Genomic DNA, 25,925 nt, shown 5'->3' on the forward strand with positions numbered 1-25,925 from the left:
AAGGTTCTCTGTGCCTATTCCTGCTTCCCTTTGACTTCACAGATGTCTCTCTAGTTTCTTGCTTGTGCTTCTCACAGGACCTGAACTAATATACCATTTAACAAACAATAAGCTTCACAAAATTCCACTAGGATTCCTGCATATTTTGGAGTAATAAATCAATAAAAGTCTTGGCTGCACATCACCTTTAAAAATTTTCACCTAAAACCAGTGTATTGTAGGTAAATATTCCCACAGCCCCTAAAAAAGTCTATCTGAGTCTTAATCTCTAGAACCCATGAAGGTGACCTTATTTGTGAAAAAGATTTTGCATATATAGTTAAAAATCTCAGGGTGAGCTCATCCTGGATTTAGGGTGGGCTATAAATCCAATGGCTAGTGTCATAAAAGTCAGAAGGGGAGATCACACAGAGAAACAGGGGAGCAGACCATGTGATGACAGTGGCAGAGATTAGTGTGATGGGTCGACAAGCTAGGGATTACCAGTGATTTCCATTAGCCTCCAGAAGCTAAAGGAGAGGCATGAAAATGATTCTTCCTCAGAGCCTCCAGAAGGAACTAACCCCGTAAATACCTTGGTTTCAGACCTCTGGCCTCCAGAGCTATGGAAAAATACATTTCTGTTTTTTTTTTTTTTTTTTTTTTTTTTTTTTTTTTAAGACTTACTTAGTTTTAGAGACAGAGAGAGAGAGCGAGAGAGAGCACAAGTGGGAGGGGCAGAGCGAGAGGGAGAATCTCAAGCGGAGTCTCCACTGAGCACAGAACCCCACTTGGGGCTCGATCCCATGACCCATGAGATCACAGCCTGAGCCAAAACCGAGAGTCGGGCACTTAACTGACTGTGTAACCCAGGTGCCCCAAATTTCTGTTGTTTTAAGCCATCAAATTTGTGATAATTTTTTTTTGCTGCAGCCGTAAGAAACTAATGAAGAGTATTAGCTTACTTTTGGAGCTTTAATGCTCTTGGTAGGTTCTTTTTTGTTTGTTTTTTGTTTTCCATCATGACTGAGAATTTCCTCTGTAGGAGAAGCACATTGATCAACGGATTTCTTCAATTCTCTGGGAAGGCTGCTGCAGCCTCACTCACTGGAAGCTCCTCATTCCTGATTTTTATATTGTGTGATGTTGCATGGGCCTTAAATCCCCAACATCATCTCAGACTTGCTTTGTAACTAAATTCCTTTACAAAATCAACATCCTTAATGGTCCCTTCTTTTTTAGATCTTTAAAAATATTTAAGCAGGTGGGACTGGCCTTTATCCTGTGAGGTGAGTGGCCGAAATACACCAAAGTTGCCTTGGAAATCCTCTCTGTTAGAATAGCCAGCACTGTAGAAGTTTGTTTTATTTGATAGCACATTGTAGCAAAGTCTCTTGGCCGTTGTTACAGCAGATACTCCGATGTAAGAATGTAGATTGTGAGAGATACTATTTAATAAGAAACACCACCATTAATTTTCCTTCTCAACACCGCATGACAAGGATATTTGGAAGAACTAAGTGATCGCATCCGTGCACATTGGGTTTCATCTCCAGTCTATTCTCCACCCGATAATTTTTGAAAATATAAAGACTGCTTATTCCATTGTAGGTAGAGTTCTCCATTTAAAATTATCAAGTTAATCTTTAACAGACCTTGATCAGAGTTTATCACTTTTCAGAGTAATAATTATAAATTTAAATGTAATTTATATTTATATAATACTAGTATTATACATATTTGTATAATACTAGTAGTAATGTTACTAGAGGTTCCAATATCACTGGGGAATTTGACATGCCAGAAAAAACCTCCGCCTTTGTAAACTGGAATTATTGCTCTTCTCCTCCCCTTTTCAGTTTATCTGGTAGTAGGATTAAAAATTTCCAATTCCAGGGCACCTGGTTGGCTCAGTGGGTTGAGCATCATACATGGTTTCAGCTCAGGTCGTGATCTCATGGGTCATGGGATCAAGTCCTGTGTGGGGCTCTGTGCTCCGCAGGGAGTCAGCTTTAAGATTTTCTCCCATTGCCCCTCGTCCATTTGTGTGCACTTGTACCCTCTCTCTCTCTCTCTCAAACAAATAAGCTTCCAATTTCCTCAGTCTGAGGTTTCTGTTAGAAAGTTCGTTAACAATTGGGATGCTAGGTGGCTCAGTTGGTGAAGTATCTGCCTTCAGCTCAGGTCATGATCCCAGGGTCCTGGGATTGAGCTGTTCATGGGGCTGCCTGCTCAGGGAGAAGCCTGCTTCTCCCTCTCCCTAAGCTGCTCCCTCCAGCCCGTGCTTTCTCTCTCTGTGTCAGATAAATAAATAAAATCTTAAAAAGAAAGAAAGAAAGATAAGAATTGAAGTGGAAATTAGAGATGGGGGTATGGGGGGGCAGTATTTAGGGGGTATGGGTCTGACTATCCTTCTGTGGTATCTGGAGACATTTCTGTCATTTGGATCACAGAATGTTGTGGCTGGAAGGGTTCTTCAGTACCGTTTCTTCCGATTCCCTCAGTGTTAGAGGAAGAAAATGAAGTCCGTTATATGAGAGCACTGTCTTATAGATCATCTAAGAGCCAAGGTCTGGAAGCAAATCTTTCAACTACTTTTAATTTCATGTAGAGCTAGAGCCTTCTTTTCGCAGTAAAGCTTTCACAGTCCCCCGGAGGCGTGGTAGAAATGAGATACATAAAGCCACACATTTCCCCGACTTCTGTTTTGAATTTAAAACTTGGAGACAATATTTTACAGTTTTATGCTCTTTAAAGTATGTATGTGAGCAAATTGTAGTCTTTGAAATATGTATGCCAGCAAAATAAATAGACTTAGGTTTTTCCAGATTGCCTAATACTGTGCCTGTTGGTAAATATACAGACAGCTGCAAATTTTTATGGTCAGCAAAGAATTGAAAACTTTGGTAGTTTTGTATTGTCTTAAAACAGGATGTTACTAGTAGTGTCACTAGAGAATACACTGCTGTTGCCACCATGTCTGGTTTCTCAGTTAAGTGTTTTGCAACCCACACAAGAACTTAAAAAAATAAATAAATAAAACTTTCATCTTCTGAGCTAGTGTGGGTTTAACATTTATAAATAATGTACAACTTCAAAATTGTTAACCCATAGTTGCATTTCATTAATCATTTGATTGAAGCGCATGTAATAGCTGTACTTAATTTTATTATCTATGAAATTGAATTACTCATAACAAAAAAATTAAAATTGATGATTAACTTTAATTTAAAATGTTTTGTATAGTATTCTGGTTATTGGTTTAATTAGGAAATTTAAAGCAGCCAGTGAAAATGCAAAAGAAAATGAAGAAAGTGGAGAATAATCTGAAATTAAGGTTATGGAAGAGGGGCGCCTGGATAGTGCAGTTGGTTAAGCGTCTGACTCTTGGTTTCAGCTCAGGTGATGATCTCAGGGTCCTGGGATTGAGTCCTGAGATGGTCTCCATGCTCAGTATGGAGTCTGCCTGAGAGTCTCTCTGCTTTCCCCCTCTGCCCCTCCCACTTATGCTCTGTCTCTCTCTCTCTAAAACAAATAGATCTTTTTTAAAAAGCCCCAAAACGGATATGAAAGAAAAACATCCGAAGAACATCGTGTAAATCTGACAGCACAGATGATAAACAGCGCAGTTGATGAATATTTCTTATGCATCACATATTTATCCCACCAAAAGACCAAGGAAGATATTTTATTATCCTCATTTACCAATAGCATTATCAACACCACAAATCGTGGGTGGCAAAGCAGCATTCGTCAATTTAAAACCTGGATATTTCATTGAAAATGAGTTCATTAGTTTGGAGAGTCTGCATGGTATTTGTGAAGGATCTGCTTGAATAATACTGAATGAGATGACGACTTTCCTTGCCTTAATGTATGCTTTTTAAATCTAGTCTTTCTGGGAAAATACAATGAGTGCAATTTATAAAGCCTCTCTCCACCAAACCTAACAAATGACTCAAAATCACTTTTATAAAAAAGAAAAAAATAAAGAATAAATGAGCAATCATTAAGCCAAAGGAGCTGGGAAAAAAATATGTAACTTCAACTATATAGGTTAGAAAGTGTTTCCAAGGGGCAGAAAGTCTCCAGAATTCTCTCACCATTATTTTTCAACTTCTCCAAAATGATTTAAGTGGCTATGTGTTGAGGACGGTGAGAGGGAGGAGCAGGAGCAGTGAAGTGGGGACATGAGGCTCAGTATGTCTCTCTAGAGAAATAACCTATTTAACCACTAGTAACGATGACTCCACGTAGAGCTGAACAACTCGGGCATTGTACTGTATTCTTTGGACAAGGAAGAAGGCTGGAAAGACAATTATTATCCAGAACTAAATGTGTCCAAGTATAATTAGGTGCTTTACAGAATGAGAGGAAAAAGGAAGGAAGGAGAGGGAAGGGAAAAAAAAAAAAGGAGAATCAGCGAGGTACTGTTAACTCTTGGGAAACACGCATGCAAAGCAACGTGCATTACAGATTTTTGTTTTCCATATCCCCTTATGGATGGTACCAAGGAGGATGGCATCTGAGAAGGGGGCCTGAAGTTCTGGAAACTACAATAACTGCCAGAATGTTTCTCTCTCAAATGAGAAAGAATGATACACACATAGTGTATTAGCCACATAGTGGGCTCTTCTTCCTGAATTGAAGTCATAATCGAAACGCAAGTATAATCCCCCGTGAAAAGTCATTAAAGTCACCCTCTTGCTTCCTTGCTCAACTTCCTTTTTCCTTCTCACTGCAAAGCCCTTGGATGAACAAACCATAACAGTAATCAGTGTTAACTCTCCACTTACTTTATAGCTGAGTGGACTTATATGTGGCCCAGAAAACCACATGTCCCTTGTCCTGGATGTCCTTTTCAACACCTCAGTATTCTCTTCAAATCTCCATTACTTCCCTTCTCATCTTTCCTCAGCTGATGGTCTCTCTTCCTCCTTCACTCACTAAAGTGAAGTTATCACAAGAGAACTTTACATATACCAACTGGACATCGACCTGCCCATCAGCATGTGAACCTGTATACTCTGTCTTCTCGCTTGGGTGGACTGTCCATGCCCTCTGTCCTAAGCCAGACCATCTGCTGTGTACAAGACTGCTTTCTTTCTCACCCACTTAAAAGACATCATTCTAGTGGTTTTTCTCTTCTTTTTCCTTAATTTTTAATTTTTCCTTTTCTCCACTGGATCATTTTTATCAAAGTGCTGTTTTCTCTCCTTTAGAAAAGTCATCTTGAGTTCACTTTTTGCAGCTTGGCTACTACTCAGATTCTTTGCTTCCATTGCAGCAGATCTGTTTGAATGAATTGTCTATCATTTACCGCTGTTTGTTCCTTCCACTTTATTTTCTTTTAACTCGCTCTGGACTGTTGTCACAACTACTAAACTGAAACCATTCTTCCCATCCAAGGAACTAACCAGGCCCAAACCTGCTTAGCTTCCGAGATCAGACAAGATCGGGCGCGTTCAGGATGCTATGGCCGTAGACTAAACTGAAACCATTCTTGACAGGGATGTGCATGACTATCTTCTTACTAAACTCAGTGATCAGCTTCTGCCCCTCATTTAACTTGACATTGTGTGATACTTTGCTTCCATGACCCATTGCTTCTCTTGGTTTTCTTGCTGTTTTACTAGATACTCATATTTAGTCTCCTTGCAGATTTTCATTCTTCATAACATCTGAACTTTGGAGTGTGCCAGGTCTCAGTCCTTGGTATCTTCTCTGTCTCTCTCCATGTTAGACTCAGTCTATGGCTTTAAATACCATTTATATGAATAACACTGAAATTCGGTTCTTTAGCCTAGATCTTCTTCTATATTCTACATTCATATATAACTGCTTTGTTTTTTAATTAAAAAATCTGGTGGAAATATCATTGACACATAACATTAAATTAGTTTCAGGTGCACAGTGTAGTGATTCAACCATTATATACATTATGACATGCTTATCACGATAAGTGCATGGCAATATTATTGAACATATTTCCTGAGCTGTACATTTCCTTCTCATTATAACTGCTTTCTTAATGGCTATACTTGGATATCTGATAGAATTTTCATTTATGAATTGCCTAAAACTAAAATTGGAAACTCACCATCCGAAACCTGTGCCATCTTCTGTGGTCCCCATTCCTCTTTGTGGCAACTTAATCCCACCAGTTCCTCAAACATAAAACCTTGGGAACACTCTTGATTTTTCAATTCCTTCCTCCCTCTTTCTCTTTCTCCCTCTTCCTTCCTTCTTCCTTCCTTTTTTTCTCCCAGTTTCAAAACTTACATCTAGGTGCCTAGGGTGGCTCAGTCAGTTAAGTGTTTGCCTTTGGCTCAGGTCATGATCCCAGGGTCCTGGGACCAGGCCCCATATTGGGCTCCCTACTCGGTGGGAAGCCTACTTCTCCCTCTCCCACTCCCCCTGCTTATGTTCCTCTCTTGCTGTATCTCTCCCAAAGAAATAAATAAAATCTTAATTAAAAACAAAACAAAACATCCAGTCCATCAGGATATCCCTTTGACTCCACTTTCAAAATAATCCATATTTCCTACTCTACCAATAATACATTCATCCAAAGTCATCAAATCTCTAGTCTGAATTAATATAGTAATTTCATAATTATTTCTTTTTTTGAAGCTTTGTCTTCTGTAGTCAGTTTTCAAAACAATAACCAGAGCACTCATTTTAAAAAATTTTTGAAATAATGATAGATTCACAGGAGCTTACAAAACATATGTATGAGGAGGCCACACATAACTGGTTATGATGGTTACAAATTGCGTAACTACAGTTTATAAAATACCATCAGTATCAGAAAATTGATGCTGCTGTAATCCAGAGTTTATTCAGATTTCATCTTTTTTTTACATTAGTTTTACATTAACAGAGTTTTACATTAACAGAGTGTTTCTTTATAACTTTAATCAGAGTCAAAGTTTTGACCAAATGTTACCTTTTCACAAAGTCTATTCTCGCTATTTAAAATTGCAAACTGTGTCCTGCAAGTTGATAATTTTCCTTATCTGTTATTTTTTCCAAAGCATTTGAAATCTTGTACTATTCTACATTTATTTACTATGTGTATTATCTGTCTTGCACTAGACTACAAACTACATGAACCAAGAATATTTTCTGTCTTATGCATTGATACATTCCAAGTACTTGGAACAACACATGGAACAATCAAACTCAATACATGTGGGGCACCTGGGTGGCTCAGTGGGTTAAAGCCTCTTCCTTCAGCTCTGGTCATGATCCCAGGGTCCTGGGATCGAACCCCACATCGAACCCCACATCGGGCTCTCTCTGCTCAGCAGGGAGCCTGCTTCCTCCTCTTTCTCTGCCTGCCTCTCTGCCTACTTGTGATCTCTTCCTGTCAAATAAATAAATAAAATCTTAAAAAAAAACAAAACTCAATACATGCCTCTCAACTATTTGCTAGAATGATTGAGCAATCACAACTGGGCCTTTTGTTTTAAGTTATCTTTACAGCCAAGGTGAGGCTCGAACTCCCCACCCAGAGATCAGGAGTTTCGTGCTTTACTGACTGAGCCAGGCAGGTGCCCCTACAACTGGCCTTTTGTTTCTGCTCTTGATCTCTATTTGTTTCAAAAGACTTGTTCATTCTTCCTAAATTAGATAAAATCTTTGTTGATTAACTCATTAATTACTGCTCATGTGAGTCAAAAGTCAGCATTTCTTCCTAACTCCGCATTCATGAGGTCATGTTGGATGCTTGATATGGCCTAGGTGGGAGAATGTTTGCAATAGGTAAATCCGCAAACACCACAAGTCAGCACTCTGAATCTTCAACAGTTGTTAAATACTTCACCACAATACAGCACACCACTGAATCATACCAGTCAATTCAGGCACTGATTAAAATTCTTAATTAGAATTATGTTTTCAGTACCAATCTTGAGTTATTTTATAGATGAGTAGCTGTAGTGCCAGTGTATATTTTCTTAATTTTCCACACAAGAAAATCTGTATAAAATGTTAATTATTTCATGGATGTCTAAGACAGTGTCCAGGTGGAAGACAAATTACTAGATATGTTGTCTATCCAATAAATCACTCTTACAAATATTTTATCCAAGACATTGGACTGGTGTACTTATCAAAAAGTTGAGCATAGGTAGATTGAATCAGGGGGGAGAAAATAATAGCAAATGCAGAAAATTTTTTTAAGGATTATTTAAGAGTCTTATCAGCAAATAATATCAGAGGGAGAATAGAAATTTTCTCTGTGGTCTCATATCAACAGTAATTCTGAAATTAAGTAGTTGTCTTTCCAGATAAATGGAAACAGTTCCTGCAGTATGTGTAACAGTTTTCTCTAAGATAGTATGGCCACCATCTTTTGAAGTTAACATTATCACCCCAAGAGCTTAGCAGAAACATGTAGAGAGGGAACTTGTACTCAGAACAGCTTAATAGCTTTTTTAAAACAACTCTTCCTAATGTAGCTATATCTGTAGAATATTCTTGGGATGTTTTTAGAAATCCAGGTGTATAGATTTCAGTTAGAATATAAACTCCTACAGTGTCACTTATTTTTAACGATAGTTCCATATTTTTTTCAATCTTTTTGTACATAAGTATAGAATGTTTCTCACAAGTAGATAGGAATGTCTGTGTTTGGCTAACTAGTTCTCCAAATATTTTATTTCATAGCACTGTGGATGTTTATTTGCTGCTGCTGACTACAATTTAAATAGGACTTTTTTTTTATATCACCTTGGGGATTACATTAATAGCAATATGAATTTCTGGATCTTCTCGCATTCTAAAATACTATTTTTGGTTATTTTAACCTCAAGTGAGGCTAAATCATTTTTTAAATGAATGCTTTAATAGGGTTCTTTTCCCCAATAGAACCCCGCCCCCGAGCAAAAGCTATCCTAAATATATATTTGTCAAAGATTGTATGTAATATTTACAAGAAGACGAAATATATATTCATTCAGATTAAAGACCTAAGCAGCCTCTCTGTGTTGTAAGAGCTTTTATTTTTTCCTGGAAACTCAGTGTTCTCACTGAAACAAGGACCCATGTTGGAAAATATAGCAGCCAAAATTTTGCTAATTAATTCTCAGTTTCTTAAAGCATCTCTTTAAGGAAAAGAGTAGTGGTTAATTCAACTTTAGCTGCATATAAGAATCCTGGGAGGAGCTTTATGAAAATCCGCATGCCTGGGGAGCCTGGGTGGCTCAGTTGATTAAGCGTCTGACTCTTGATTTCAGCTTGGGTCATGATCTTGGAGTCGTGGAATGGAGACCTGGGTGGGGCTCTGTGCTCAGGGCAGGGGGGTCTGCTTGAGATTCTGTCACTCCCTCTCCGTCAGCCTGTCCTTCCACTCGTGATCTCTCTCTCTGTTAACAACTAAAATCTTAAAAAAAAAAAAAAATCCCCATGTCTGGTGGGGTCCAGTCTAGTGAATTCAGTCATCGTCAGTATGTTTTCAGCCCATGCATCAGTAGATCTTAAAAGCTACCTGGATGATCCTAAAATGGATCCCACTTTGAGAACCACTGGGTTAGACACAAACTGTTTCACTTAGACAAAGATAAAGCTCTTTGGCTAATTTGAAACACTCTATAGCTAAGGGAAACTTTGTCACATTTAACTTTGTACTGAATCTTACTATGTTACGTCCACATGAATGCTAGCTCAGTATTTAGACTAGAACGTTTTCTCTTGAAACATTTGAAGCAACAAAACCTTATTTACTACAGGGTTAAAACAGCCACTGCAAAGATGCTTTTGGTTGACTGCAGAAAGACATTTTTAGGCCATAAATATCCTCTGTAATAAGGGGGAAAAACGGTGTCAGGAAGCTTCGATTTTTTTTTTTTTTTTTTTTTAACCTAAAGTTAGGGGCACTTGGGTGGCTCAGTGGGTCAAAGCCTCTGCCTTTGGCTCAGGTCATGATCCCAGGGTCCCGGGATCAAGCCCCACATCAGGCTCTCTGCTCATCAGGGAGCCTGCTTTCTCTCTCTCTCTGCCTGCCTCTCTGCCTACTTGTAATCTCTGTCTGTCAAATAAATAAATAAAATCTTAAAAAAAAAAAAACAAAACTTAAACTCTATCTGGTGAGTTTCTGGGTTTTTTTTTTTCTCTTTCTTTCTTCCCTTCCTTTTTCCTTTTCCTACCTTCCTCCTGCCCTCCTTCCTTCCCTTCTTCCCCCCTTCCTTCCCTTTCCCTTCCCTTCCTCTCCTTTCCCTTCTTTTCCTTCTTAAAGTGGGCTACACGCCCAATGAGGAGCCCAATGTGGGGCCCGAACCCACAACCCTGAGATCAAGACCTGATCTGAAATCAAGAGTCAGACGGGAAGCTTTGATTTTGAAGAAAACTTTTGAAGCACTGAGTTGGGAGGACCAAAAGGTGACTTTTCCATGGTTTCACATTCAGATTATAGGCATTGGTAACCTCTCTCACATTGTCAGAGCTGCATGTTTTCCTGGAAACCCACTGCCCTCACTGAAACAGGGACCCATGCTGTCTATTTTGGCAAACAAGGGTCTAGATGATTTATCTACATGAGGTTATTTGTTATTTATAAAAATGACAAATGCATTTTATAAATTGGATAGTCTTGGTGTTAACAGTGGAATATAATCATCTTTTCAAAGGAGCTCGAGCTACTGTTTGCATGTTAAAGCCATTGGCCTTGACCTAAAGAATATTTACTTTGGAACAAATAAAAAGAGATTTTCTTATGAGGCATAATGAGAATATGTTATTTGCAGAATATTTTTAGGATTTTATTTCAATAGTTCTTTGTCTTTTCAATGTATTTTCCCTTTATAATGTGACAGAAGCCATTTTAATACTTATTCTTTAAGATGACTTTTAAATAACTATATGAAATACATGTATCATGTAAGAGTTATGTATATTTTAAAGCTTTCAAAAAAATCGTATAAATTTTCCAATTCCATTATCAAAAGAAACATAATCCTAAACAAAAATAAAATGCCATAGTGGTGCCTGGGTGGCTCAATTGGTTAAGCATCTGCCTTAGGCTCAGGTCATGATCCTGGAGTTCGAGGATCAAGTCCCACATTGGGCTTCCTGCTCAGCATGTAGTCTGCTTCTCCCTCTGATCCTCCCCCTCTCTCATACTGTCTATCTCTTTCTCATTAGCTCTCTCTCAAATAAATAACAAATCTTTAAAAAAATAAAATAAAATTCTATAAAAACACTTTAAAAATATCCATATGACATTTTTGTATTACTTTTACTTTTTTTTTTAAGATTTTATTTATTTATTTGACAGACAGAGATCACAAGTAGGCAAAGAGGCAGAAGGGGGCGTGGGTGATGCAGGCTCCCTGCTGAGCAGAGAGCCCAATGCGGAGCTCAATCCCAGGACCCCGAGATCATGACCTGAGCCCAAGGCAGAGGCTTAGGCTCAGGCCTTCTGAGGGGTCCAATCTAGTGCATTCAGTCATCATCAGTGTGATCAATCATCATCTGTGATCAATCATCATCAGACCCACTGAACCACCCAGGCGCCCCTGTTTTACTTTCTCATATATTTCTTATATATACAAGATATTTTTCAACTGTTAATTTAAGTTGGTAAAAAAGAAATAAACTATTTCCATGTACTAGAAAAATAGGTAATATAATTCCCTGAACTAAACTGACAGATATCATGGACTCCAAAGTAGATGCCTTGGCTCTAATGGAAACTTCCATTTGTTTTTGTTCTTGTTTTTGGTTTTTGCAAAGTGATGAAAACAGATTTGGGTCATATACAAAAGTTTGGATCACTATTTGTGTTTTTGAATAAATAATGATTGTTTTAACAAGTTAATTTCTTCATGAGTTTAATGGAGGAATTTGAAAAAATCCTCCTGGTAGTTGTGAGTTTTAAATGAAATAACAAGATTATGAAATAATGAAATAATAAGATACAACACTTAAAAAAATAAGATACTACTACACTTTGCAACCGCTTGAAGAATCTACCTGTGTAAACTTCAGTTAACAGTGTTAATAGTACTCCAGGCATAAAACAAGTGTGGATTCCAAGTGCATTATTGTAGGGAGTTCCATGGAGAGTTAGAAGAAAGTCCTGAGAGGTTCTGTGAACAAGATGGCAGGGACACTATGGCATGCATTATGTTTGACTTCCTTTGACATGGAGGAGAATTCTGGACAAAGAGAACACCACAAGCGAAGGAGAGGCTCTAAAATATGGGTTACATGACAATGGATATAGAACTATAAATAAGGGGGTCATTGAAAATAATTATTGGTAGGTAGGTTTTGGACCATATTTTGACACACATGCCGAAAGGAGGAGTCTGTGCTTCATTTTAAAGACAACAGAAAACTGTTGAAGGGGGATGATATGTTTGAAGTCTTGTTTGGGGTGGAACGAAGGAACAGGAATTTATTGGGCACCAGATATGTTGCTGGATACAGTACTGCGAGGTCCGTTTCATTATTCCTATTTTGCATATTAGAAAACTGAGCTACAGAGACATTAAAAAAATATACTCAGGGATATTCAGCCAAAAATTCTGGAGCCAGGACTCAGAACTGGGGCGCCTGGGTGGCTCAGTGGGTTGAGCCTCTGCCTTCAGCTCAGGTCATGATCTCAGGGTCCTGGGATCCAGCCCCCCTTCGGGCTTTCGGCTCGGGGTGGGGGGAGCTGCTTCCCCTTCTCTCTGCCTGCCTCGCTCTCTCTTTGTCAAATAAATAAAATTTAAAAAAAAAAATTAAAAGACCTCTCTGGCTTTAAGTCCTTTCCATTATTCCATGAGACCTTTTAATTAATATGATAAGTGTGTTGAGTTTTTTGGAATAGAGAGAAAAAAGTCTGTGAAATCACAAAGGAAGTTCATTCAAGAAGTAGCAGATACCTAGGGAGATGTGAGGTAAGCCAAAAGTGTTAAGGTGTTTCCTGTTTTGTTTTGTTTTGTTTTGGGCAACATATTTTTAAGACCCATGAGTTTGATTCTTCTGTTTTCTAAATGTTGTTGAATGTTCTTATGGATTTATTTATATTTCAGAATTAGTAAAAGGAATTAAATTTTTCTGATAATCATATAAAAATTCAAAACATTCCTAACCATACACTCCTAAAACGTAGCTAGTTTAACTCTCATGGCATTAAAAAATAGTACGTGACTCTGCCAAACATGAGAGGATTCATAGAAAGTGAGCACTTTAGGGGGCCTCTAGAATGGCTCATACACTTAAGCAGGTGTTAGAAAGATAAGCCATGAGAAGAAATCTACTCTACCAGTCCCCATATATATTTTTTCTGTCCTTGCATATAATGAAGGTGTTTGCTGAATAAAATGGTTCCTCTTTGTTTGGTTCAGTACCATCTTAGTTCTTAGGTGATTCTGTAGTTGGTAGAGCTGACAACCTGGCAGTAACTGGTATCTGGTGTTCTTTTCCAAGTCTCTTGACCTATTACCCAAGCCTTGAAGCATCAGTGCCTCTGGAATTAGTAATTTCATATCATGACCCTCCTTTGCTTTCTAGGAGACCCAATATTTCGTACTGAGCCTCTGTCCTGATCCCTTATCTGAGGATTAAACCAGCTGTTTGAACCTGGCTTCCCAACACTTAAGTTGGCAGTCTTCTTTGATGCCAGGCCTTTGTTGGATTACAGATATGTATCACCTGTGAATTGATCTCCCAGTTTACAGCTGCCTGCCGGCTGGCTGCCTTCCTGGCTTTCTCAGCATTGCTCAGCCCAGAATCTGTCACTGTGCTCTCATACTCAAAGCTCAGATATTCACGGAAATATGATTGAGATTCTGTCTTTCACTCATGCAGGCATCACTTCCTTGGTATCTCTCTTTGACTAGAGGGTCGGTCAGACTCAGTCATGCATCCTTTCTCCTCTCTACTACCCCAGTGCTTCTTGGACACACAGGATCCAGAGTTGACAAAATCAAACAGATAGGAATGTTTTGATGATAGGTAATAGGAACAAATCCAGAAAAGCAACTGAATTATAAAATAAATAAATGACTATTCTCCTTCAAAGGTAGGGAGAACACAAAAGCAGAAACTATACCATCTAGTGCAGTTTGGGAATCCGTATGGATATGGAAACTCTTCACATAAGGGAATTCTAATGACAAGTTAGGGGACGCAGGCAGGATATTGGAATTCATTGGTGTCTCATACCAAAATCAGCCTATAGAAGATTGGTTGGGTAAGTCAAGTCCTTAATCTTCCAGAAACTGGGCCCAGGAGAGATTATTGGGACAGGAATAGAAGAATAAGATAATGTTCCAGTTTCTGAACTAGATTATAAATTGGAGATTAGATCATGAATAAACTTTAGATGTCAGCTTATTAAAAATGGGACTTGAGAATTGAAAAAAGAATAAATTGGGTCGGGGTGAGCCATCTAAATATGAATTAGCACTTCTGGAATTGTCCCAGACCACAATCATCATTGAGACACAGAGAAATTTGGTCTTAATTTATTAATTTATTACTTGTGGTCTCCCCACTAAGAATATGCTAATATAAACTGTGGCCAAGAAAGCACTGAAAAATGACATACATAATTTTAAGGACTGTTGCCTTCTCTGGAACATTTATAAGGGATTACTGAATGTGTGTGTTTTTTTTTTTTTTCGTTCGTACAGAATCCTGAAATGACAAGCCCACCTTTAGGCAATGTCTCTAGTGTTCTGTGGAAGGCCTAGTATAAGAAAGCAGATTTTCTTCTCCCCTTCCATTTTATCATGGGGTTCAGATACAGTTAAAATAAAGATAGTCTTTGGGGTATGTAATTCTAGAGTTTGTGCATCTAGATATGTGTATGTCTATATAGGTATGTACAGAAGGGTCTACGTCTACATCTATGAATGCAAAGAAGTAGAAGGTGTTCTGCTAAGTTAGAATAATGCCTTCTCATCGACAAAGAAGGGTTTTGGAATAAAGAATCAGCTTCATATCTCTCTTTAATATAGAACCTGGTCTCTAGTTTACGTTTCTGCCGAGGTAAATGTCAAAGCAATTTACTGTAATTTGTTGTAATTTAAGAATAGCTCTGATCAATTGAATTACAATATTTATTATTATTTTGTTGTTTCATCTTTGTAATAAATTTGAGTGCTATGCAAAAATGAAAATGTATGTTTTCTTCCCCTGAGCAGCCTACAATCTAGCAAGAGACAAGGCATAACAAATTAACTCTGATCATAGTTCAGAAAGTGCTAGGAAAATATATGCTGAAAAAGAAATATATAGGAAACTGTACAGGCTTCAAACATGCTATAGCATACACACACTTACCCTGAACAGTCTCAACAGCAAAAAAGTAAACCACCACATTAAAAACTAGCCAAAAGACTTGAATAGACATTTCTTCAAAGAAGACACACAAAAGGCCAATAAGCATTTGAAAAGATGTTCAGTATTGTTAGTCATTAACAAATACCGAATGAAAAACAAATAGAAACCACTGAGTGGCTATAGTTAAAGAAAAACTAGAAAATAACAAGTGTGGCAAAGATGTAGAGAAATTAGAATTCACATACATTGCTGGTAGGAATGTGAAATAGTATATAGCCCTGTGAAAATCTGCTTGGCAGTTCCTCAAAGTGCTAAATTGTAGGTTTTCAGATGACCTAGGAATTCCCCACATAAATGTATACCCACAAGAGTCAAAGCATATCTGCGCAAAATTATGTATACTTGAATGTTCGTAGCAGCATTCTTCATAATAACCAAAATATAGAAACAACTCAAATGTACATGAGCTGAGGAGTGGATAAACAAAAAGTAATATATCCATAAAATGGAATAGTTTTTACCTAAAAAGGGAATGAAATACTAATACATGCTGTAACATCTACGGGCCTTGAAGTGAGAGAAGCCAAACAAAGACAACACATTATATGATAGGTTTCAGTTGTATGGAATCCCCAGAATATGGGCATTTTTTCTGGGGTGATGGAAACATTCTGGAATTATGTAGTGGTGATGTTTGGACAACAATGTGCATATACTAAAAAAAAAAAAAACCTCACTGAATTAAAGACTTTAAAATGGCTAAAGTAATGTATCTGTGTTATGTGAATTTTAATGCAACATAAAATTGTACACTCCAAATGGAAGTGTGATTTATAAAATAAAGGCAAGATGCGCTGGACAGGCATTTAAGAGTTAATTTTCTAACAGGATAACTCAAAAACTGCTTTGTAAATTAATATTTTTGGAGCTGGGAAATATTTTATAGTGACATAAATATCACTGAATCTTGGGGAAAGGCAGAGAGAATTACATTCATATTCTGGGAAATAATATCCATGCCTCATTGCCTAATGGAAAACTAAGAATCTTCTGCTTATTTCCAGTTTCAGTCTTGTTTTATTACTGTTATTCAAACTTGATTAAAGATTTAGATGACTTATCAGTATTTAATAGTTATTTTTCCTTAACTTATATATGTTGTAAGTCTGAAATTGCTTAATCAAATTATATTTTGATAACTATGAGAGCATTTATTTTAGTAGATTGAATGCATGTGTTTTTATTCTGTTTATACATATTTTTCTAAAAATATTTATGTTCTTTCTTGACATTATTTCCCATATTAAGTAAGGAATCTTTTGTCACAATCGAGATGATGAATGTCTTAAAAATATTTCAAAATATGTCAAAATTGAAAAAGCAATTTAAAAATCTTTGGGTAACATATATAAGCTTTTTAAAAAATTTTGGAGATGTAAGGGGCTTTATTAAGCACTTCATGAATTGGGAAGCATCCCGTCTAGCAAGTAGAGATGTTTCCTAAACTTTGTTTCTGTTTTTTTTTCCCCCTAAATTTTGTTTCTTAATTAAATTAAAATAAGCTCTAGTTTATTCTTTGTGTATATTTAGAAAATTCTCTCTAAAAATATTTGCAAAATACTAAAATCTATACCTTGCCTTTGACTGGGTTCACCATTGAGGCTTAGTTATATATTTTATTGTTCTAATTTGTCCAACAGGGTTATTATTAGTTAATGGAGTAAAATATGAAAAATGCACTGCATTTGTTATAAAGCTCAACAAGGAATGCCTGTGTTTTCTTTTTAAATAAAGCTTATTTCACTCATTTAGATTTTATGTTATCAAAACAAAGGGAGAAGATACTCCCTATTTCTATATTTCCTCTTAATTCATATAATACATAGGTTAATGGTCTTGGCAAATGCTATTGCCTAATACATAGGCAATAAACTTGGACAAAACATACACTTATCTGTTCCTTTCTTTTTGTGTGTGTGATTAATTTTTTTCAATGAAATAGCCTTTCAAAAATGGTAAAGGACATTTTACATGTGCATTTTAAAATTTAATATCTGTTGGTGATCATATTTTAATAGGTCTTTGTTTCTGAACTGGGTTATTTAACCACAGTAGGCATATATAAACAATTTTTGTGTTCTCTATTTCTTTATAGACTCTACAAAGAAATTAAAGGATGTTCTGGAAGAATTCCATGGTAACGGTGTGCTTGCAAAGTATAATCCTGAAGGGGTAAACTTTTTTTTTCTTTATATCGGTTTCATATATACACTTGGAAGAGGGATTTCTTAATGAAGGGTCCTTGGATATAAATGTACCATATAGCATACCATAAATAAAATGAAATTCATAATGAAATGCTATTCTGGAAAACTCATAAAATAGTATAGTACCTTTTTCATTCAAAAACCACTTGCTAATGGAAATAATATTTCTCTATTGTGCGCTTTAAAGAGTATGGTTTATCTATAATATAGACCTCTGTTATTTTCCTAGATGTTAAATATATTCTAATTCTGAGATTGCTTGGTCAGGTATGGTCAGGGAACAACAGGACTGATTGAAGGAAAGTCCAAATATACCTGGTGCCTACTCTGTGTCCAGTAAATTTTAACCCCAAGTGAACACTGGTTGGGGGCAGGAGGGTTACTCCTTGCAGAGAATTATTCCCTTGACTACAGAAAAATTCTGTGATGGGTATAACTGGTCTGTAATTTTAAAGAGCCAGCTTGGATAAAAAGTGAGGAACTTCTTTCCTGTAGCTTGTTTTAACCTATCACCTGTAAACCAGCAAGTCCCTGAAAATTCCTTCCTTATAAAAGCTTCCTGTCCTGTTAATGGCTTTTGAACACATGGCCTGAACGAATGTCCATCCTTTTCCCAATTATTTGTTAAATAACCTTCCATTTAATGTTAGCTGGGGGATGTTATGTTTTAAATGTTTGAGCATCTTAGCTGTAGTTCTTCTGCAGTTTCACCAAGTGATAGTTCTATTGTATGGGAGTTAAAAAAAATTACCCTTAGCAAAAGAAACATTCCCTTGGATGTATTATCTAGCCAGCCAGATAGATTTGTTTGCTGATTAAAATGTGATTTGTTTTTTTGTTATCATTATCATTATGGTTTTGCTTTGTAAGAACACAGTTATTGGTTATCCTTCAATATTGTGTTTCTTTGGGATTTATAGAATTTACATTTTAGTCAAAACCAAATCTCCAGTTCTAACCTTAAAGCATTCATATTGCTTTATAATTTCCTTCAAATATTTCTGATAGCTACTTTTCATGCAATATTTTCTTATTCTGTCTATATTCTCATATATTACCATACCTTGTAAGTCTTTAACCTAAGGTTTGTTTTCTTTTTCAAGTAATGTTAATGTTTAGTCCCTACAAATGATGGGGAAAAAAAGGGCAATTTAATACCATTCCCACTTTCCTATATCAGGAACAAAAGCAGATATCCAGTGTACATTTCCCTCATATTTTATTTTCCTAGATACCATAGTGTGAGAGAAAAAAATTTTACCAGATAAATTTGTAGAACCGAAAATCTCAAAGACTGGGAAATTAGAGTGGGAAAGCTAAAGATGACAACTCTTTGGAATTGATAAAAGACCCCAAAATGTCATTAATATTTACATTCCCAACCATACTTAGAAACTCGCATGTTTTCTAATCTATCTACAGAGATAAAACCAGTTTTGTTTTGTTCTTTTTCTTCTCTAAAGATAGCTGCTGGCTATAAATTCAGTTGGAATGTGATCTTGTTTGCAAAGTAGCCTTTTTGCTTCAGTGATTTCTTATTTAAAAGACTCTCAAGACTTGGTCTTACTGATATTTTATCTTTCATGAGGATTATCAGTCACTGTATACTGGATTTATTGAGGTAATTACTAGATTCACTCTTAGACACACATATGATGTCAGCCTTTTCAATAATGTAATAATTCTCCATAAATACACAGATCTGCTCTTGAAATGCATTATTAAAATAATGAACCATTGAAAAACAAAAGAAAGGAAAAAAAACAAAAGTTAGATCTCATTATGACCCCAGAATAATTCTTATTTAAGAGTGAAACTACTCTCTAATTTAACACTGATAGGTCTTCTATATATATATATATATATTTTTTTTTTAAAGATTTTATTTATTTATTAGACACAGAGATAGAGATCACAAGTAGGCAGAGAGGCAGGCGGAGAGAGGGGGAAGCAGGCCCCCTGCTAAGCAGAGAGCCCGATGTGAGATTATGACCTGAGGCGAAGGCAGAGGCTTAAATCACTGAGCCACCCAGATGCCCCTGGTCTTTTATATTTAGGGGGGGAAAAAAAACCCCAAAATAATAAAATCTTATATGACTCTTAAATACTAGTATATATTTTATAAAAGCCAGCAGAAGTAACTAGGAATATTCAGTGTTGAGTAATGCCTTGAGGTTCTCTTCAGTACATGACTACCCAGTTTATAAAAGGTTACTCTAAAAGTATGACAGAATTCATACTGTCCATTCACATGGAAATTATCACTCTCTGTTGACTGATCAGGTTAATCCTCAAGTTGTTGGCAGAGATGACTACTTAACTGATGGCCTTTTATGCAAGAAAACTGAGAAAAGTGTTTAATCTACATTATTTTTAGACTAATCCTTTGTTTTCTGAAACAAATATTGCATATATCATCCATATAAAATGTACTTAAAAGAAAGAACAGGCTAAATATCTTTTATTTGCTTCTCCTCTTACAAAGTAAAACTGCTTAAGTGGTAGATGCATTATATTTCTTACTATTACTTGGGTTACTGAGTTCTAAAAGGTCTCTGTATTAAAAATTAATATAATGAATATGTGACCTGCTTAAGTCAATTTTAAAGGAAAAGAAGTATTAAGTGCATTGCATGGATGAAAGATTTATTTTGAATTTATGTCTTCTACAGATCATTTAAAAATCTTTGAAAAAAAAAAAAACAAAACAACCCAGAATCAAAAAAATATAAATCTAAACAATGGTTTTAATGATTCCCTAAGAATAAAATCTTTAAGAAGGTTGAGATTCCCAAACAGATAAGATTATAAAGTTTTTAAATGAAGAAAGTCATTGTAGGAAAAGTAAAATGGCTTCCCTAAGATTAAACAGCTAGTTTCATGACAAGAGATTAATTGTCTAGAATCCCAGTTTAAGAGTAATGCCCTTTCCTCTTCACTTCATTGACCGGACCATAGAATGAAAGGCAAGGTGGTGGGAGGTGAGAGCAAGAAGAAGAGAAAAGTATTTCACATATATTGAATGGTATTTCTTACATAACAATTATGGCATATTCCAGTGCATGTAATTACCACTAAGTCATGCCCAACAAAGTAAGAGATTCTTACTTGTCTCCAGCTAACCTTATATGAATCATACAATATTAAGAGTATGATTATATTTAGTTTGTAGTAACCATCCAGTCTCAGTGAGGTGGTTCACAGTGAAAGAGAGCAAGATATCTCAGATATAAATGATTCATGAAAGTAATAAAATTTGATAATATGAGAAGAACCAAGTTGGCATTGCATTTTTATATGTAAAATATATGTAATATATTATAAGTAAATATATTAATGTAATAATATTTAATATTAATAATATTAATATAGAAACATATTAATATAATATAATAACTTATATACGTGTGTGTATATATATATATATATATATATTCCTCCCTGGGTTTCAAATTCAATTCTAAATTATTCCATTGATGTCTAAAGAAATTAATGGGAAGAAATTAAGCAGTGGTATATGTATGGGAAGATATTTATCTTTAAAGGCATAATAATGGGCCAGGCATATTACTCTCAAAGATGGAAGCTTTAGGAGTGAGAAATAAACATTAATAATCTAATATAGATTTATATATACTGTTGTGTTTTCATAATCGTCTCTGGAAGGTTTTAATCATCTTATATGTAATATTCACTATATTAACTCCTAATAGAACTATTTGCTTATTATACTCCCAGATTGATCTGGTAAATGATTCTCAAATTTTAGCTTCTATCAGAATCACCTGGGGGTCTTTTTAAAACAGAGATTGCTGCCTTCTCTCCTGCCCTCTCTTTAGTTTCTGTGTTTCTAGAGTGAGGCTCAAAAATGTGTATTTCCATCAGCTTGCCAATTGATGATAATGATACTGTTTCACTTGATCTTAGCCAAAAGGCCGAGAAGCGATAATGATACTGTTTCAGGACCACATTCTGAGATTCATGGGTCTAGGGTATATATTAAAAATCGATCTGTAAAATCGACCTTTTAGTTATCAGCAGAATGAGTTAATGAGTTTAAGTTATCTTTCATTAACACCTGTATTCTTTCTTTCCTTGCATGCACAGAAACAAGACATTCTTAACCAAGTAAGACATTTTCTTTTCTATTAAAATCTGTCTTTTCTTTCTTTATTCTGATGTGAGCTATGAATTTCTCACCCATATCGCTGACCTGTACTTCTGTACCATTAAGATTCGTATAATATGCAAGGCTATCTATAATCCTTATAAAGTTATAACTGACTGGTACTTGTTCAAATCAGAGTCTCGAGTGGAGAAGCTAATACCTTAATGGACTCAAAGAGGGTCTAGAGGGTGGGATTTAGTTTTGTAGACTCTTGAATTTAATTTTCTAATATCATCAAAACATGATAAGACTCCAATAAAATAATTTATTTACTGACAGTCTTTATTAATTTACAATAAGAGGTTTATAATTGCATGTAAGTACGATTGATAGGGATTTCTTTGGGGGGTGGGGATTACACATCTATAGTGCTATTAGAATCTGTAAGGGAAATAGAACTGAAAAGCCACTGAGCTTTGCCTTCCAGGAAAAAGAGTAACCCATCTCTTGCTTCAGTCACTCTCTCCAAATAAAGCCTATTCTGCAAAGCAAGTTTTGGGTCCATACTTCAGCTGGGTGCATAGAATTACAACACATTTTGGAGATCTCTGAATGGACTTTTTTATTATACTAGGAAGATGACTTATCAAAATGCATGAGATACTTAAAACCATAATATTGTCTCCCCAGGACAGTAGTGGATATATACTAGCTTTTTATTCATAAGTTTCCCTATGGTTTTAATGACAGCAAACCCTGTGATCTCATCCCCAACATGTTACAGTACAGTTGGTCACACCAGAAGGATCCTGATTGCCTTAGATACAGGTCCTACATATTATAATCTCCTAGGATGAGGCCAGACTGAAATGGCAACTCATGGACTGTGATGACTTTTACTAGTCTCTTTCAGAGGATGACACTTCCCTGATCCTATCCCTGACCTCTGGGAAACCTACAGTTCCCCCAAAGACAGACTATGTGTGCTTCATGGTTTTAGGAGGCGATGCTTCAGAGTCGATGGCTGCTTTTATAAAGCAGAGGATTTAGCTATTAAAGAACATTGATTGAACACCTTGGTCAACAAACATGCCTTTCTGCATAACCTCCATCCCTACTAGAGGCTTTCTGGAAACTGGTGTCAAAATTAGCCCTGCTTTTTCTAGGGGTCAACAGAATGAGTTTCTTCCTTTTCCTTGCTATGTCTTTGTTCCATATGGAGACGTTTAATAGGCAAGAAATTTCAGTTGCAGAATAGAAGGAACAGGGAAAGCTGAGGTTAGCCATGGGAGGAGGGGTTGGGAGAAGGGCATGCATATTTATTGCTCTATGGTGTTCTTGGTCTATGAGTGTTCTGTGAGTGTAGGATTTTCTCTTTACATTTCCTGTTAGTAGATGATCCTGAGCCCAAGGCTGAATTACATTTCACAGTTCCCTGGGCTTCCCTTATCTTGGTACTTGGTACTCTGCACTGTAGGTTCTGCTCATGTGTATAACCTTTAAATTTAGACAACTGAGTTGCTTCATTCCCTTAATAAGAAACCTGGGAATTCATAATCTACATTTGGTAGTGCTCTGCCTAATGTAATATTTTAAGTGTCTTTAGCAGTGATATTGACACTGATATAATTATTAGCAATCATATAAACACCCTTTTATTGTAAGCTATAATTGTCCTTCCAGAACCAAATTCAACCCTTCCCATTAAAGAAAGCACCTGGAAAGTATAACAGAGAAAACATGGTCTTAGGAGTCCAACTGAACTGAGTTCAAATCCCACATCTGCCACATATTAGCAGGTCATGGACAAGTTACTGGCCTCAGTTTGTTCAGCTATGCAGTGAAAAGAATATTGGCCTTATTGAGTTGTTAAGAGGGTTAAATTCTGAAGTGTATATAAAATAATTAGCTCTGTGCCTGATGTATAGGTGTTCTATTCATGTTTAAAAGTGGTGGCTGTTGATCACACTTGAGAGACCAACATGATTTCATACAAAAGTTCTAGAATATACACGAAAAGTGAAAGTGGAAATATCTGAGATATACCACCAACCAATCCTGTCACCTTTATTTTCTGAGCCTCACTTTTCTCAACTATAAAGTGAGAAAATAGAACTCTGATGTCTTTCCAACTCTAAATTGATTTCCTTCTACCATGAGGTATGAGTGGAGGACATGAGATGTGACTTGTTTCCCCTGCCAAGCCTGGCCACAATCCAGAATGCTGTTCGGATACTAGAGATATTGTGTCTGTTGTATCTGTTCCTCCTCCCACAACTTCCTAAGTGCCAGGATGGTTAGTTAGCAAGGAATGGAAGTAACATGTTAACCAGTATTTCTGCTTCTCTTCTCTATGACTCCAATGCAAATTCAGTCCTTTTCCTCCTCTTATCAAACCTACAACCAGAGCACAGTTTTGAAAACAGACCACCATACTGAATAATAAAACACCCTCTATAATTCTGTGTTAATGACCTCTTATTGACTGTATTAATGATTGTTGAGACATAGTAACTTTCTTTTCAATATGTGACATCAGTTAGAATGGAACCATGTAAAAAGTTTGAGAAAGTATTTACATAGATACTTACGAGCTTAATTAGCTGCATTTTATCATAATTGTAACACATCAATTTGAATAGCTTCTTACAGATATCTTGTAACCCCACTAAGGATCCAGTCTCGATACACGAAAAAATATACTATCTTGTATCTATGACAACATGAAGAATTTGAGTATGGGCCATCTTCAATATTGTATCCTAAATTAAAAACTTAATGATTAGACTGTTTCAAGGGGCTATGTGATACCTGTCACAGTTGAAGTATTTATCCCCTAACCTTCTATAATAAACACACAGAAATGCATTTCCCCTTACTCTAGTCTGCCCTTACCCCTATTCTGCTCTCCTGCCCCTCCTCACTGGCTTTTTTAGAAATGCCTCTAAAACAGCATCATTTTTATACCTTAGGACTTTCGTACCACCTGTTTTGTCTGTCTGAGATGGTCTTTCTCCAAATATGTGCAAAGCTATCTCCCTCATCCCCTTTAAATCTATATTTGAAGAAATGGATTATCATTTCCTGATCATCAGATTTAAAACTACAAGCACCCCCCTCCCAAAATATATAAACATTTTCCTTCTTTTTTTCCCCCACAACACTTCATACTATCAAACATTGTACATTTAGCCTACTTATTTTTCTATTTACTTGTTCCCTTTGTTAGAAGATAAGCCTCTGGTGGAAAAATTTCTGCATGGTCCAGTAGCATCTTTACCACAACAGCTAGAACAGAGTCTAGTACAAAGTGGGTGTACAATGAACATTTGCTGAATATGAGAAAATCCCCATCCTGAAACCACCAGAATAAATTAATGATAGAGTGATGACATTTATTTTCATTCACTTTGAATCTACTTGGATGAATACTAGTGTTATTTTTTTTTAGTATTAGCAGGGATTTAAAAACAAAGGATCCAGATGGTCAGATATAATAATGAAAGGCATATAGAAATGTGTTTTGAATTTCTGCCAATTTGGCAGCAACATCTGAGCAGCTCCGTCAGTCTGAATTCTTTGCAGATTCTCTATGTTATCTCCCTAAATAGTCTGTGGCTGCTCCTTAAGGGGGAAAAAAAAGAAGAAGCAGTTCTCAAAATTTTAAACATTCTGTGGTATGTATGTCTCTGAGCTTATAGCCAATTTGATATTTGAACACTCATTCACTAAAGTCCAACCCAACTTTTTTCGTTAGTGTTTCCACTGATGTGCATATAAGTGATCTCATTCTTTTCAAGGGTTACAATGTGTTCAAAACCAATTTTAATGATGCTACATGAGAGCAGTAGAAAACAAGATACTTAAATTGAGTGACATTCTACTGAATCATGAAAGAAGGAAAATATGTAGTTAGAGGACATTGTCCACAGAAAGGTCTGATATGTTGGACAACATGGAATTTTAAAAGATTTGAAAATCTTTTACCAAAAAGAAAAGGAGATGGGATAACCAGAAAAGATATGGAAGAATAATTCCTCTCTGAATTGGAAACACTGAAATAGCTAATTTTTGGCTTTAAAGAAGTTTGAGTTTTATAACTTTGTTAGCTGTTTGTAATGATCAAAATGTAAGGGAGGGGAATTTTGCTCTCACCAACACTGTGAAGAAGCTTGAAAGAGGTTTACATCATCAGTAAAACTTAATAAATGACATCATCGCATCGAAAACTTCATTCTTATTTTGATAATAGACTTATTTTTTTAAGTAAAATGGCTGTTTATAAATGT

General features: G+C 36.1%; 1 protein-coding gene across 5 annotated transcripts in view; it reads left to right on the forward strand.

Moving 5' to 3' along the window:
• Positions 1 to 25,925, forward strand: part of DGKB (diacylglycerol kinase beta) — a 681,931-nt gene that overhangs the window by 129,265 nt on the left and 526,741 nt on the right. For 3 of the 5 annotated variants that reach the window (XM_032873966.1, XM_032873990.1, XM_032873975.1), the window contains exons 3-4: positions 17,417 to 17,493; positions 21,636 to 21,656. In XM_032873966.1, coding sequence (XP_032729857.1) covers positions 17,417 to 17,493; positions 21,636 to 21,656 — 98 coding nt within the window. The remainder of the gene's footprint in view (positions 1 to 17,416; positions 17,494 to 21,635; positions 21,657 to 25,925) is intronic. The other 2 variants (XM_032873985.1, XM_032873999.1) reach the window with 1 other exon arrangement.

The sequence above is a fragment of the Lontra canadensis genome, unplaced genomic scaffold (assembly GCF_010015895.1).
Source record: "Lontra canadensis isolate GAN:19392208 unplaced genomic scaffold, GSC_riverotter_1.0 scaffold2, whole genome shotgun sequence".
NCBI classification, from domain to species: Eukaryota; Metazoa; Chordata; class Mammalia; order Carnivora; family Mustelidae; genus Lontra; species Lontra canadensis.